Consider the following 16,263-nt stretch of genomic DNA (forward strand, 5'->3'; position numbering starts at 1 on the left):
GATGATTGGGGGTAACTGGGAGGGGGCTGGGGGCAACTGGGAGAGAGCTGAGGCAACTGGAAGGATGCATGGGACAACTGGGAGGAGGCAGGGGGCAACTGGGAGGGGGCTGGGGTGACTTAGAGGGGATTGGGAGCAACTGAGAGGGGGCTGGAGGGAACCAGGACGGGGCTGGAGGTAACTGGGAGGAGGCAGGGGGCAACTGGGAGTGGGCTAGGGGCAACTGGGAGATGACTAGGGGCAACTGGGAGGGAGCTGAGGCAACTGGGAGGAGGCTGGGGTGACTGCGAGGGGGCTGGGGGGAACTGAGAGGAGGCTGGGGGCAACTGGGAGGGAGTAGGGGCAACTGGGAGATGATTTGGGGCAACTGGGAGGGAGCTGCGGCAACTGGGAAGGGGCCGGGTACAACTGGGAGGGGGCCAGGGTAGCTGGGAGGGGGCTGGGGGGAACTGGGAGACAGCTGGGGGCAACTGGGAGGGGGCTGGGAGGAACTGAGAGGAGGCTGGGGGCAACTGGGAGGGAGTAGGGGCAACTGGGAGATGATTGGGGGCAACTGGAAGGGGGCTGGGGTGACTTAGAGTGGGTTGGGAGCAACTGAGAGGGGGCTGGGGGGAACAGGGACGGGGCTGGAGGTAACTGGGATGGGGCCAGGGTAACTGGGAGGATACATGGGGCAACTGGGAGGAGGCAGGGGGCAACTGGGAGTGGGCTAGGGGCAACTGGGAGATGACTAGGGGCAACTGGGAGGGAGCTGAGGCAACTGGGAGGAGGCTGGGGGCAACTGGGATGATGCATAGGGTAACCGGGAGGTTGTGTGGGGTAACTGGGAGAATGCGTGGGGTAAATGGGAAGGGGGCAGGGTAACTAGGAGGGTGGATGGGGCAACTGGGAGGATGTGTGGGGTAACTGGGTGGATGTGTGGGGGAACTGGGAGGGTGGATGGGGTAACTGGTAGGATGTGTGGGGGAACTGGGAGGGGGGATGGGTTAACTTGGAGGGGGCTGGAGGTAACTGGGAGGGTGGATGGGGTAACTGCGAGGATGCAGGGGTAACATGGAGGGTGGATGGGGTAACTGGGAGGGTGGATGGGGTAACTGGGAGGATGCGGGAGGTAACATGGGGGTGTGGATGGGGTGACTGGGGGGTTGATGGGGTAACTGGGGGGGGTGACGGCGGTGCCCCCGCAGGCGGTGCAGGAGCAGGGGGCAGCGGGCGAGGCTCTGTCGCGGGCGCGGGCCGAGCAGGAGCAGCTGCGGCGGGAGCTGAGGCGCCTGGCCCGGGCGCGCGAGGGCTGCGCCAAGGAGGGCGCCAGCCTGGCCGTGCAGCTGGCAGCCGCGCAGCGCCAGGCGCAGCATCGCGCCCACGAGGTCGCCGCGCTCAGGTGGGTGCAGGGGGGGGTCCCCGGGTTTGTCCCCCGTCCCCCCTGCGGCCCCGGTGTCAGCAGCACAGCTGCGCTTCGCAGGTGCGAGAAGGAGGGGCTGGAGGGCAGCGTGTCGCAGCTGCAGCAGCAGCTCGCCCAGCACGACGCCCGCAGCCGCCAGCTGGAGAGCGAGGGGCGCGCGCTGCTGCAGGCCAAGGAGGCGCTGGAGGGTGAGCGGCCAGCAGCAGCTTCAGCCAGACGTCCACCCGCATCCATCCACCCTCATCCATCCATCCTCATCTCCGTCCATCCTCATCCTCATCGTTATTCATCCCCATCCATCCTCATCCCCATCTCCATCCATCCATGCATCCATCCATCCATCCATTCCCATCCATCCATCCACCTATCCATCCTCATCTCCATCCACCCTCATCCTCATCTTTATTTGTCCCCATCCATTCTCATCTCCATCCATCCATCCATCCATCCATCCATCTGTCCTCACCCATCCATCTATCCATCCCCATCCATTCATTTTCATCCATCTATCCTCATCCCAATCCATCTATCCATCCCCATCCAACCATGCATCCGACCTCGTCTTCATCCATCCATCCAACCATCCGTCCGTCCATCCATCTTTATCCATCCATCCTCATCCCAATCCATCCATGATCTTCCATATATCCATCCATCCTCCCCATCCATCCATCCCCATCCATCCATGCATCCATCCATCCTTATCTTCATCCATCCATCCATCTACCCATGCAACCATCCACCATCTTCATCCATTCTGATCTCCATCTCTTCTCATCCATCCTTCCACCCTTCCATCCATCCATCCATCCATCCATCCATCTGCCCGTCCATCCCTGCCTCCCTCCATCCATGCATCTCCCCACCCACCCATTCATCCCCTTCAACCAACTACCCATCCATCCATCCTCCCCATCCATCCATCCCCATCCATCCATGCATCCATCCATCCTTATCTTCATCCATCCATCCATCTACCCATGCATCCATCCTCATCTTCATCCATCCATCTATCCATCCATCTTCATCCATTCTGATTTCCATCTCTCCCCATCCATCCGTCCGTCCATCCATCCATCCATCTGTCCGTCCGTCTGTCCATCCATCTTTATCCATCCATTTTTATCCAACCATCCATCCTCATCCCAATCCATCCATGCTCTTCCATCTATCCATCCATCCTCCCCATCCATCCATCCATCCATCCATCCATCCATCCATCCATCCATCCATCCATTCTTATCCATCCATGCATCCATCCATCTACCCATGCATCCATCCACCATCTTCATCCATTCTGATCTCCATCTCTCCTCATCCACCCACCCATCCATCCATCCATCCATCCCCATCCATTCATTTTTATCCATCCATCCATCCTCATCCCAATCCATCTGTCCATCCCCATCCAACCATGCATCCAACCTCATCTTCATCCATCCATGCATCCATACAACCATGCATCCGTGCATCCTTCTTCATCCATTCTGATCTCCATCTCTCCTCATCCATCCATCCATCCATCCATCCTCATCAATCCATTTTCATCCATCCATCCATCCATCCTCATCCCCATCCATCCATGCTCTTCCATCTATCCTCCATCCTCCTCATCCATCCATCCATCCATCCATCCACGCTCTTCCATCTATCCATCCATCATCCCAATCCATCCATCCAACCATCTATCCATTTTCATCCATCCATCCATCCTCATCCCAATCCATCCATGCTCTTCCATATATCCATCCATCCATCCCCATCCATCCATGCATCCATCCATCCTTATCTTCATCCATCCATCCATCCATCTACCCATGCATCCATCCTCATCTTCATCCATCCATCCATCTACCTATCCACTCATGCATCCATCAACCCATCCATCCATCTTCATCCATTCTGATTTCCATCTCTCCCCATCCATCCATCCATCCATCCATCCATCCATCCATCCATCCATCCATCCATCCATCCATCCATCCATTTACGTTCTTTCCTCATCTATCCATCCTTACACTTCTCCATCCCTGTCTCCTCACCCTCACCCCTCTCCCCCCACCCCGGTGTCCCCTGTGCTGTGTGTCCGTGCAGCGGAGCTGGCTGTGGTGCAGCAGGCGCGGGCGCAGGAGCTGCAGGCGCAGCGGGAGGCGGCGGCGGCGGCGGAGGCTGCGGCGGTGGCAGCGGCCCTGCAGCGCGCCCGCGACGCCCACCGCGACGAGCTCCACCGCCTGCAGTGCCACAAGGTGGGCACCGACCTGGGGTGAACGCCGAGGTTTTGGGGGGAAGGACTGAGCTTTGGGGCTAAATGAGAAGTTTTTGGGGTGAAATGCTGAGCTTTGGAGTGAAACACTGAGGTTTTGGGGTGAAATGTTGAGGTTTGGGGTAAAATGCTGAGGTTTGCGGCTGGTTTTGGGGTGTGATGCTGGGTTTTGGGGGATGTGGTGCTCGTTTTTGAGGTTCAGTGCTGGGTTTTGGGGTTTGGGGCTGTTTTGGGGACTCAGGGTTGGTTTCAGGGCTCCGTGCTTGTTTTGGGGTTCAGCTCTATTTTTGGTTTGGGGCCTCAGTGCTGGTTTGGGGGCTCAGCTCTGTTTTTGGTTTGGGGGCTCAGCTCTGGTTTGGGGCTCAGCCCTGGTCTTGGGGCTCAGCGCTGGTTTGGGGGCTCAGCGCTGGTTTAGGGGCTCAGCTCTGGTTTTGGGGCTCAGTGCTGGTTTTGAGGCTCAACTCTTTTGGGGGGCTCAGCTCTGGTTTGGGGGCTCAGCTCTGTTTTTGGGGCTCACCTCTGGTTTTGGGGCTCAGCTCTGGTTTCGGGACTCAGCTCAGTTTTTGGGACTCATCTCTATTTTCGGGGCTCAGCTCTGGTCTTGGGGCTCAGCACTGGTTTGGGGACTCAGCGCTGGTTTGGGGGCTCAGCTCTGTTTTCAGGGCTCACCTCTGTTTTTGGGGCTCAGCTCAGTTTTTGGGACTCATCTCTGGTTTTGGGGCTCAGCCCTGGTTTTGGAGCTCATCTCTGTTTTGGGGGCTCAGCCCTGATTTTGGGGCTCAGGTCTGTTTTTGGGGTGCACTTTTGGGGCTCATCTCTGTTTTTGGGGCTCAGTGCTGGTTTGGGGGCTCAGCTCTGGTTTGGGGGCTCAGCTCTTGTTTCGGGGCTCAGCTCAGTTTTTGGGACTCATCTCTGTGTTTGGGGCTCATCTCTATTTTCGGGGTTCCTTTTCGGGGTGCAGGAGGAGCTGGATGCGGAGCGCGAGCGGCTGGCGCGGGCGCAGGAGTCGCTGGCGGCCGAGCTGGCGTCGACGCAGCGGGAGCGCGAGGCCGAGCGGCAGCAGGTGGGTGCCTGACGGGTCCCCCCCGGGGTGGGTTTTGGGGTGTCCCCCCCGCCCTGAGCCGTGTCCCCCCGCAGGCGCTGGCGCTGCAGGAGGAGGAGAGGGCTGCAGCGGCGCAGGCGCTGCAGGGGCTGCAGCGCAGCCTGGACGAGGCCGCGGCGCAGATCGAGCTGCAGCGCAGAGAGGTCACCGAGCACCAGGAGAAGGAGCAGGTGGGGAGATGGGGGGGGGACTAGGGCCCCCCTAGAACGGCACCGAGCCCCACATGTCCCCCCCCTGAGACCCCCATGCCTGGGCACCCCCTATAGCCCCCTCATTGCATCCCCCATTGCACCCCTCCATGCCTGGGCACCCCCCAAACAACCCCCATTGCATCCCCCAGTCCTGGGTACACCCCCATGGCCCCCCATTAAAACCCCCCCTTTACCCCCCCATGCCTGGGCAACCCCCATACCCCCTCATTGCACCCCCCAACTCCTGGGCACCCCCTATTGCCCCCCATTGCACCCCCATGCCTGGACATCCCCTATTGCCCCCTCCAATGCAACCCCAATGCCTGGGTACCCCCCATGCACCCCCCCCATTGCACCCCCCCTCATTCCTGGGTACCCCCCATGCCCCCACCATTTCAACCCCCATTTCTGGGCACCCCCGTGACGCCCCCCCCCATTGCACCCCCCAAATCATGGGCACCCCCTAATGCAACCCCACCTTGTTGCCCCACCCAGTGCCTAGGCACACCCCATGCCCCCCCCATTGCACCCCCCATGCCTGGGCACCCCCCATGTCCCCCCCCCATTGCAACCTCCATTCCTGGGTACCCCCATGCCCCACCCCCCATTGCAATCCCCCCATACCCCCTCATTGCACCCCCCATGCCTGGGTGACCCCTGTGCCCCCCAATCACCCCAACCCCAATGCCTTTCCCCCCCCTCATTCCTCCCCCCATTGCAAACCCCCATACTGGGGTACACCTGCCACTGCATCCCCAACGCCTACCCCCCTCCCCTTGCAGCCCCTCCTTTGCCCCCCCCAATGCCTGGGTACCCCCCAACCCCCCCCATTGCACCCCCCCATGCGGGGCAACCCCCCATACCCCCCATTGCACCCACAAATCCTGGGCACGCCCCATACCCCCCATTACAACCCCCATGCCTCGGCACCCCCCACGCCCCCCCATTGCACCCTCTATATCTGGGTGTCACCGATGCCCCCCCCCAGCCCCCCCATAGACCCCTCCATTGCACCGACCCTGCCTGGGCACCCCCTATATGCCCCCCACTGCACCCTCCTCATTGCTGGGTACCCTCCATGTCCCCCCCATTGCCTGTGTACCCCGCATGCCCCCCCCCCCATTGCAACCTCCATGCCTGGGTACCCCACATACCCCCCCGTTGCACCCCCCATTCCTGGGCACCCCATATTGCCCTCCCATTGCACCCCCTAATCCTGGGCACCCCCCCAGCAATCCCCGTGCCCCCCCACCCCCCACCTTGTTGCCCCCCAATGCCTGGGCACCCCCAGTGCCCCCCCCATTGCAAACCCCATGTCTATCCCCCCTCCTGCCCCTGAGCATCCTCATCCCTGCACCATCCTCATCTCAATCCCAGGCCCCCCCCTTTTCCTTCCCTGGGACCCCCCGTTTTTCCTTGGGGGGTGTCTGAGGGGTCCCTGTGCAGGGCCTGGCTGTGGAGCTGCGCTCCCTGCGCCTGCAGCTGCAGGAGGAATCAGCCACCCACGAGCAGGAGCTGAAGATGCTGCGGGAGCAGGCGAAGGCAGCGGGCAAGCAGCGGGACAGTGCCCTGCGCGAGGTCAGACCCCCCCAAAACCCAATCCCCCCCAAAAAACTCCATCCTAACCCGCAAATGAACCTCAAACCTCATCCCAATCCCCAAATTCCCTCCTAAACCCCATCCTATATCCAAATTTCTCCCCTAAACCCCATCCCAACACCCAAAAATCCCCCTAGACCCCATCCCAATCCCCCCCCTAAACTCCACCCTAACCACCAAATGCCCCCCAAACCCCATTCCAAATTCCCCTTAAACTTCATCCCAACCCCCCAATCCCCCCTAACCTCCATCCTAACCCCCAAATGCCCCCAAACTGCATCCCAATCCCCAAAATCCTGCTTAAATCCCATCCTATCCCCAAATTTCTCCCCTCAACACCATCCCAATCCCAAAAATCCCCCTTAATCCCTATCCTATCCCCAAATTTTTCCCCTAAACCCCATCCCAATCCCCCAAATCCCCCTAAACCTCATCGCAACCCCCAAATCTGCCCTAAACTCCATCCTAACCCCCAAATGTCCCCCAAAACCATCCCAATACCCAAATGCCCCCCCAAACCCCATCCCAGTCCCCGAATTCTCCCTTAAGCCCCTTCCTATCCCCAAATTTCCTCACCTAAACCTCATCCCAATCCCCCGCTAAACTCCATCCTAATGACCAAATGCCCCCAAACCCCATCCTAATCCCCAAAATCCCCATTAAGCCCCATCCTATTCCCAAATTTCCTCCCCTAAACCCCAACCCAACCCCAGAATCACCCTAAATTCCATCTCAATTCCCCCTAAACTCCATCCTACCCCCTAAATGCCCCCCCAAACCCCATCCCAATCCCCCAAATCCCCCTTAAGCCCCATCCTATCCCCAAATTTCCTCCCCTAAACCCCATCCCAATCCTAAAATCTCCCAAACCCTATCTCAATCCCCCCTGAACTCCATCCTAACCACCAAATGCCCCCCCAAACCCCATTCCAAATTCCACTTAAACCCCATCCCACCATCCAAAATCCCCCTAAACCTCATTGCAAGCCCCAAATCCCCCCTAAACTCCATCCTAACCTCCAAATGCCCCCCTAAACCCCATCTCAGTCCCCCAAATCCCCCTTGAACCCCATCCCAATCCCCCAAATCCCCCTTAAGCACCATCCTATCCCCAAATTTTCTTCCCTAAACCCCATCCCACCACTCAAAACCCTCCTAAACCTCATTCCAACCCCCAAATCCCCCCTGAACTCCATCCTAACCCCCAAATGCTCACCCAAACCCCATCCCAATCCCCAAAATCGCCCTTAATCCCCATCCTATCCCCCAAATTGTCCCCTAAACCACATCCCAGTCCCCCCTAAACTCCATCCTAACCCCCAAATGCCCCCCAAACCCCATTCTAAATTCCCCTTAAACCCCATCCCACCATCCAAAATCCCCTTAAACCTCATTCCAACGCCCAAATCCCCCCTAACCTCCATCCTAACCCCCAAATGCGCCCCAACCCTCATCCCTATCCCAAAATCCCCCTTAATCCCCATCCTATCCCAAAATTTCTCCCATAAGGCCCATCGAAACCCCCAAATCCCTGGAAACCCCATCCTAATCCCCTCCTAAACTCCATCCTAACCCCCAAATGCCCCCCCGAACCCCATCCCAATCCCCCAAATCCCCCTTATACTCTGTAATATCCCCAAATTTCTCCCCTAAACCCCATCCCAACCCCAAAATCCCCCTAAAACCCCATCCCAATCCCCCCTAAACTGCATCCTAACCCCCAAATGCCCCCCAAACCCCACCCCCACCCCCCAAATCCCCCTTAAATCCCATCCTATCCCCAAATTTCTCCCCTAAACCCCATCCCACCCCCAATCCCCTGTACGCGCCCCATGCGCAGGTGGAGGATGCGCGGGCGCAGCTGCGGTTGCTGTCGGAGGCGCGGGCCGCGGGGCAGCGGGAGCTGCTGGAGGCTCAGCGCGAGGCCCGGGAGAGCCGGGAGAGCCGGGAGCTGCAGCGGCGCCAGGCGCAGGAAGCTCGGCGAGCCCTGGGGGACCAGGCGAGGGAGAAGGAGGCCCTGCGGCGCTCCAACGAGGAGCTGCGAGCGGCCCTGCGACGCGCCGAGGGAGAGCGCATCAGGTGAGGGTTGGGTGCTCCACGTCTGGGAGGTGCTCAGGACAAGGGGATGGTCAAGTTGGGAGATGCAGAGGGTGATGTGATGTCTTGAGAGGTGGCGCTTGGGGTTAAGGAGATGCTCAGGATCATGGGATGTCCACTAGGCGTGATGTGATGCCTTGAGAGGTGATGTTTGGGGTGGGGATGGTGGTCAGGACAAGGTTGATGGTTGGGGCAAGAGGACAATGAGGTTAGGAGATGCCGAGAGGGATGTGATGTCTCGGAAGGTGATGATTTGGGTCAGGGTGGTGATGCTCAGGATCACGGGATGTCCACAGGGGGTGATGTGATGCCTTGAGAGGTGATGTTGGGGGTCAGGATGGTGGTCAGGATGAGGATGATGGTTGGGACAAGAGGATAATCAGGCCAGGAGATGCAGGGGATGGTGTGATGCCTTGGAGGATGATGCTGGGTCTTGGAGTGATGCTCAGAATTGGAAGAGGCATGGGGTAGTGCGATGTTTCAGAGGTTCAAGATCAGAAGGATATCAGGACAAGAGGATGACCAAGTTGGGAGATGCAGGGGATAATGTGATGTTTTGGATGCTCACAGTTGGGTTGATGTTTAGGATAAGGACATGGTCAAGATGAGCAATGCAGGGGATGGTGTGATGCTTTGGAGCGGGTGATGCTTAGTCTTGGGATGATGCTCAGGTCAGGAGATGCATGAGTTGGTGCAATATTTTGGTTGCTTGAGGTCAGGGTGATGCTCAGGACAAGGGGATGCTCAAGTTGGAAGATGCAAGGGGTGATGCAAAGTTTGTGTTTGGGGTCAAGGTGATGCTCAGGACCATGGGATGCCCAAGTTGGGTCTTACACGGTGCGATGCAGCATCTTGGAAGGGAATGGTTGGTGTCAGGGCGATGGTTGAGATAAGGGTGATGGCTGGGACAAGGAGACAATCAAGTCAGGAGATGCAGGGGGTGGTGTGATGCCTTGGAGGGTGATGCTTGGGGTTGGGATGATGCTCGAGACAAGAGGATGGAAGCTTGGGGATGGGGGGATGTGCTGGAGCAGGGTGCTGGGGCTGAGAGGAGCTTGGGAAGGGATCTCCAAGGTCAGGGGACACCAGGGATGGAGGGACACCAGGGATGGAGGGAAGCCTGCAGTGGGGAGCGGGATGCTCAGGGTGGGGTTTGGCTGAGGGCAGGGGGTGGTTGGGTTGGTGCTGGAGCTGGGGAGATGCTGGGGGCTTTGGTGGTGGCCCTGGGGGGTGCTGGCAGCCCCTTCTCCCCTGTCCCGCAGCCTGAAGCGCGCCAGCGAGGAGAAGGAGCAGCGCCTGGCGCTGGTGGAGGACGGGCGGGAGGCTGCGGACCGCGAGGTGATGGAGCTGCGGGCGACGCTGCGGGAGCTGGAACGCGCCCGCCTCGACGCCCGCCGGGAGCTGCAGGAGCTGCGCCGGCAGGTGAGGGGGAGGAGGAGGGTGGCAAATAGCCCGGAGCCCCAATTTAAGGTGCCACCGAGCCTCCTCCTTGAGCAGGTGAAGGACCTGGACAGCGAGAACAGCAAGAGGAGCAAGGAGGTGGGTGAGCTGCAGGCACGCGTGGCCCTGGAGGAGCAGCGGGAGGAGGAGAGCCGGCGCGAAGCCCTCGGCCTCCGGCAGAAGGTGGCAGAGAGCGAGGCCAGCGTGGAGGCTGCCAGGAAAGAGGTTGGGGTTCCCCAAGGGTCTCCAGCTTCGTTGCTTGGTGCTCAGCATCCCAGAGTGTCCCCATCACCCTCTACGTTCTGCCCTGCATTCCTGGGGGCATCCCTTGCACCCCCATCATCCCCTTGCTCTAGGCCTGTTGTCCCCGGGTGTCCCCATCACCCCAGCACTCCATCCCCTACAACCCTGAGGTCCTCAATAACCCATCTCCCCATCACTAGGTCCCCTCCAAGCCCCATCGCTCCACCCTTGGGGGTCCTCATCGCCCCATCCTTGGGGGTCCCCATCGCCCCATTGCTCCATCCCTTGCATCCCTGGGGTCCCCCATGACCTGTTCTTCCATCCTTGCGGGTCCCCATCACCCCGCTGCTCCATCACTTGCATCTCCACCACCCTGTGCTCCATCCCTTGTACCCCATTAGCCCATTTCTCCATCCCTTGCATCCCTGGAGTCCCCCATGCCCTGTTCTTCCATCCCTGGGGGTCCCCATTGCCCCATTGCTCCATCCCCTGCCTCCCTGGGGTCTCCGTCACCCTGTTCTCCATCTCCTCCTCTTCCATCACCCTGTGGTCCACCCTTCGTATCCTCAACACCCTGTTGCTGCTTCCTCTGAGTTCCCAAGGGTCCCCAGTACCCCATCACCCCATCCCTGGAGGTCACCATCACCGCGTTGCTCCACCCCCTGCATCTCCATCACCCTGTTGTTGTGTCTCCCGTGTCCTTAGGTTCCCCCATCACCCTGTTCTCCATCCCTTGTACTCCATTAGCCCATTGCTCCATCTCTTGCATCCCTGGGGTCCCCCATGCCCTGTTCTTCCATCCTTGCATGTCCCTATCACCCTGCGCTCCATCCCTTGCATCTCCATCACCCTGTGCTCCATTCCTCACATCTCCATCACCCTGTGCTCCATTCCTCACATCTCCATCATCCTGTTCTCCATCCCTTATACCCCATTAGCCCATTGCTCCATCCCTGGGGTCCCCCATGCCCTGTTCTTCCATCCTTGCATGTCCCTATCACCCTGCGCTCCATCCCTTGCATCTCCATCACCCTGTGCTCCATTCCTCACGTCTCCATCACCCTGTTCTCCATCCCTTATACCCCATTAGCCCATTGCTCCATCCCTGGGGTCCCCCATGCCCTGTTCTTCCATCCTTGGGGGTCCCCATCACCCTATTTCTCCATCCCTTGCATCGCCACTATCCTGTGCTCCATCCCTTGTACCCCACTAGCCCATTGCTCCATCCCTTGCATCCCTGGGTTCCCCTGTGTCCTGTTCTTCCATCCTTGGGGGTCCCCATCAACCTATCTCTCAATTCCTTGAATTTCCATCACCCTGTGCTCCATCCCTTGCACCCCATCACTCCATCCCCTGCATCCCGATCCCTCCATCCCTCCATCCTCTGCCTCCTCCCTGTCTCCATCACCCCCTTTCCGTGTCCCCCAGCTCCGGCTCCTGCAGCGGCGACTGTCGGAGGCGGAGAGTGAATTTCGGCAGCGGGAGAAGGACCTGGCCCGCAGCTTGGAAGAGGCTCGTGGCAACGAGAAGAAGCTGCTGGCCGATGCCCGCAACCTGCAGCTGAAGGTGGAGGCTGCGCGGGACGAAGCGGCCGAGCTGAGCCTGCGGCTGAGCGTGGCCGAGGGTCGTGCGCAGGGGCTGGAAGCCGAGCTGGCTCGCGGCGAAGCGCTGCGCCGGGATGCTGAAACCCGCCTGGGTGGCATCCAGTCCGCCCTACGCCGGACCATGGGCATCGGCCGGGCACGGGCCGGCTCCCCGGGCAAGGGTGAGAGCTCCTGGGGACCTGCTGCACTGTCCCCTGCTTAGGGGCAGGGGATGTATCCCGCTGCAGTGCCCCGAGCCCTGTGCCCCTGTGGGTCTCTCCTATCCCATTGCTCCATCCCCTGCAGCCCTTTCTGTAGGGGTCTCCGTACCCCAAAGCTCCGTCCCCTGCATTCCTGCATTACCCCCATATTCCATTTTTCCATTCCCTGTGTCCCCATCACCCTCTTGCTCCATCCCCTGCACCCCTGGTGTCCCCATCACCCCCTTTCTCCATCCCTGGTGTCCCCATCCCCGCCTTGCTCCATCCCAGGGGTCCCCAATCACCCCTTTCTCCATCCCTGGTGTCCCCATCACCCCCTTGCTCCACCCCTGGTGTCCCTATCCCTGCTTTGCTCCATTCCTGGTGTCGCCATCACCCCCTTTCTTCATCCTGGGCGTCCCCATCAACCCCTTGCTCGATCCCTGGGGTCCCCATCCCCCCTTTCTCCATCCCTAGTGTCCTCATCACCCACTTGCTCCATCCCTGGGGTCCCCACCCTCCCTTTCTCCCTCCCTGGGGTCCCCATCCCCCGTTTCTCCATCCCTGGTGTCTCCATCCCCTCTTTGCTCCATCCCTGGGGTTCCCTATTGCCCCTTGCTCCATCCCTGGTGTCCCCACCACCTCCTTGCTCCATCCCTGGGGTCTCCATCCCCCCTTTCTTCATCTCTGGTGTCCCCATCACCCCTTTCTCCATCCCTGGGGTTCCCTATCCCCCCTTTCTCCATCCCTGGGGTGCCCATCCCCGCTTGCTCCATCCCTGGGGTCCCCAACACCCCCTTTCTCCATCCCCTCCATGTCCCCCATGCCACCCGCTTTGTCCCCGTGCAGGTGGGGCTCCGGAAGGCTCGGGGACCCCTTCCTCCTCCCCAGACCCCGATGCAGCTGCCGAGCCCGAAGCGGTTCGAGCAGCCCTGCGAGATTTCCTGCGCCAGCTGCAGGATGCGCAGCGGGAACGGGTACCCCTCCCCTCCCCTTTAAACACCCCTAAAACCCCATATTTTCACCGAAAAACCCCATTCTCACCCCATTTTCTGCCCCAGGAGGAGCTGCGGGGGCAGGTGGGCAGCCTGGGCCGGCGGCTGCGGGAGGCGGAGGAGCAGCGGGACAAGGCCAGCGCCCACGCGCAGCAGCTCCAGAAGCTCGTGGCTGAGAGGGATGAAGGTGATGGGGGATTTTTTGAGGTGTTTCCCCCTTAAATTGTGAGATTTGGGGTGATTCATCCTGTGCTGGAGCCTCACCAGCGAGATGAGGCTTTTGGGGAAACTGAGGCACAGGGCAGGGTGGTGACGGTGCCTGGGACTGCAGGTTTTTCCTGAACCATGACCCCAAAATATTGCTAAACGTGATAAAACCTCCTGTGTGAACCCTGTAAATCCCAATAAACCCCTCACACCTGCCCAGTAAATCCCAGCCAAACTGGTAAAGCACTCATCGAGAAAGCCCAGTTAAACTGGTAAAAATCCCTTTTACATTGCCCGTAAACCCCAATAAAACTGGTAAAGGCTTTGCATGTTCCCAGTAAATCCCAGTCCAACTGGTTAACAGACCCTGCAAACCCATACATCCCAGTTAAACTGGTAAAAGAGACCCTGCAATCCCCGTATGTCCCAGTCCAAGTGGTAAAAGAGACCCTGTCACCCTCGTACATCCCAGTCCAACTGGTAAAAGAGACCCTGCAATCCCCGTACATCCCAGTCCAACTGGTAAAAGAGACCCTGCAATCCCCGTACATCCCAGTTAGACTGGTAAAAGAGACCCTGCAATCCCTGTACATCCCAGTTAAACTGGTAAAAGAGACCCTGCAATCCCCGTACATCCCAGTTAAAATGGTAAAATAGACCCTGCAATCCCCGTACGTCCCAGTCCAACTGGTAAAAGAGACCCTGCAATCCCCGTACGTCCCAGTCCAACTGGTAAAAGAGACCCTGCAATCCCCGTACGTCCCAGTCCAACTGGTAAAAGAGACCCTGCAATCCCCGTACATCCCAGTTAGACTGGTAAAAGAGACCCTGCAATCCCTGTACATCCCAGTTAAACTGGTAAAAGAGACCCTGCAATCCCCGTACATCCCAGTCCAACTGGTAAAAGAGACCCTGCAATCCCCGTACGTCCCAGTCCAACTGGTAAAAGAGACCCTGCAATCCCCGTACATCCCAGTTAGACTGGTAAAAGAGACCCTGCAATCCCTGTACATCCCAGTTAAACTGGTAAAAGAGACCCTGCAATCCCCGTACATCCCAGTCCAACTGGTAAAAGAGACCCTGCAATCCCCGTACATCCCAGTTAAACTGGTAAAGGAGACCCTGCAATCCCCGTACGTCCCAGTCCAACTGGTAAAAGAGACCCTGCAATCCCTGTACATCCCAGTTAAACTGGTAAAGGAGACCCTGCAATCCCCGTACGTCCCAGTCCAACTGGTAATGCCCCAGTAAGGTGTGTGGCCGTGGCTCTGTCAGGGCGTCGCGGCGCGGAGCTGAGCAGCACCCAGGCTGCGCTGCAGCTGCAGGAGGAGACGCTGCGACAGGGTGAGCGGGAGCGGCAGGCGCTGCGGGAGAAGGTGACGGAGCTGGAACGGAGCCTGCAGGCGGCTGAGGGCGAACGCCGAGCAGTCCAGGTGGGCATCGCTGGGGGGGACCTCCTCCTGCCCCTGTCCCTGCCTGCTCCGCACCGACCCTTGGGAAGGGTGATGCAACCTTAGGATGACACCAAGTTGGGTGGAAGGGTTGATCTTGAGGGCGAGGAGGCTCCGCAGGGGGATCGGGACAAGCTGGATCCATGGCCACGGCCGTAGTCCTGCATTTGGGACACCAGAGCCCCGAGCAGCTCCAGGCGTGGGGGAGAGTGGCTGGGAATCTTCATGGTGGAAAAAGACCTGGGGGTGTTGGGTGACAGCGGCTGAACACGAGCCAGCAGTGGTGCCAAGGAGGCCACCAGCACCCTGGCTTGGCTCAGCCGTGGGGTGGCCAGCAGGAGCTGGGAAGGGATCGTCCCCTGCACTCGGCACTGGGGAGGCTGCACCTCGAATCCTGGGGTCAGTTCTGGCCCCTCACTCCAAGAAGGACCTGGAGGGGCTGGAGAGCGTCTGGAGAAGGGAACGGAGCTGGGAAGGGTCTGGAGAACAGGGCTTGTGGCAGCGTCTGAGGGACCTTGTGGGGTTTATCCTAGAGAAGAGGAGGCTGAGGGGAGACCTCATCGTTCTGTGCAGCTCCTGGAGAGGAGGTTGTGGTGAGGTGGGTGCTGGGCTCTGCTCCCAAGGGACAGCGATGGGACGAGAGGAAATGGCCTCAAGTTGCACCACAGGAGGTTCAGATTGGACATCAGGAAAAATTCCTTCATGGAAAGGGTTCTCAGGCCCTGTTGGAGGCTGCCCAGGGTGGTAGTGGAGTCTCCATACCTGGAGGGGTTTGAAAGCTGGGGAGATGAGGCTCTTGGGTGTGGTTCAGTGGTGGACACGTATGCTAGGACTCGATGATCTCCAAGATCTTTTCCAACAAAGTGATGCTGTGGTTCTACGAACCATGCGGTGCCCTACAGGAGAGGTTGAGCGCGGTGCGAGCTGGTGAGACCGAGCTGCAGGATGCCAAGCGGCGGCTGGAAGTGGCCGAAAGCCGGAGCAGCCGCCTGGAGCTGCAGCAGCGGGTGCTGGAGGGCGAACTGCACCGGGCACGGCTGGCACTGAGCGAGCGGCAGGCAGAGGCACGGACGATGCAAGACCGGGCTGAGCTGCTGCAGAAACAGGTAAGAACCTCGAATCCTGGGGTCAGTTCTGGGCTCCTCACCACAAGAAGGATGTTGAGGCTCTGGAGCGAGTCCAGAGAAGAGCAACGAAGCTGGGGAAGGGGCTGGAGAACAAGAGGAGCGTCTGAGAGAGCTGGGGGTGTTTATCCTGGAGAAGAGGAGGCTGAGGGGAGACCTCATTGCTCTCTCCAACTCCCTGAGAGGAGGTTGTGGAGAGGAGGGAGCTGGGCTCTTCTCCCAAGGGACAGGGGACAGGACGAGAGGGAATGGCCTCAAGCTCCACCAGGGGAGGTTCAGGCTGGACATCAGGAAAAAATATTTCCTGGAAAGGGTCATTGGTCACTGGCAGAGGCTGCCCAGGGAGGGGGTTGAGTCCCCTTCCCT

At 59.4% G+C, this 16,263-nt stretch overlaps 1 protein-coding gene across 2 annotated transcripts in view; it reads left to right on the forward strand.

The window, feature by feature from the left end:
• The window catches only part of CROCC (ciliary rootlet coiled-coil, rootletin), a 38,531-nt gene that overhangs the window by 17,257 nt on the left and 5,011 nt on the right, over positions 1–16,263 (forward strand). For both annotated transcript variants that reach the window (XM_069874748.1, XM_069874747.1), the window contains exons 16-29: positions 1,188–1,381; positions 1,463–1,590; positions 3,497–3,648; positions 4,627–4,728; positions 4,803–4,937; positions 6,405–6,536; positions 8,398–8,636; positions 9,917–10,076; positions 10,152–10,319; positions 11,766–12,102; positions 12,970–13,097; positions 13,182–13,302; positions 14,598–14,755; positions 15,676–15,879. In XM_069874748.1, the coding sequence (XP_069730849.1) occupies positions 1,188–1,381; positions 1,463–1,590; positions 3,497–3,648; positions 4,627–4,728; positions 4,803–4,937; positions 6,405–6,536; positions 8,398–8,636; positions 9,917–10,076; positions 10,152–10,319; positions 11,766–12,102; positions 12,970–13,097; positions 13,182–13,302; positions 14,598–14,755; positions 15,676–15,879 (2,358 nt within the window). The remainder of the gene's footprint in view (positions 1–1,187; positions 1,382–1,462; positions 1,591–3,496; positions 3,649–4,626; positions 4,729–4,802; positions 4,938–6,404; positions 6,537–8,397; positions 8,637–9,916; positions 10,077–10,151; positions 10,320–11,765; positions 12,103–12,969; positions 13,098–13,181; positions 13,303–14,597; positions 14,756–15,675; positions 15,880–16,263) is intronic.

Source organism: Phaenicophaeus curvirostris, chromosome 22 (genome assembly GCF_032191515.1).
Source record: "Phaenicophaeus curvirostris isolate KB17595 chromosome 22, BPBGC_Pcur_1.0, whole genome shotgun sequence".
In the NCBI taxonomy this organism is placed as follows: Eukaryota; Metazoa; Chordata; class Aves; order Cuculiformes; family Cuculidae; genus Phaenicophaeus; species Phaenicophaeus curvirostris.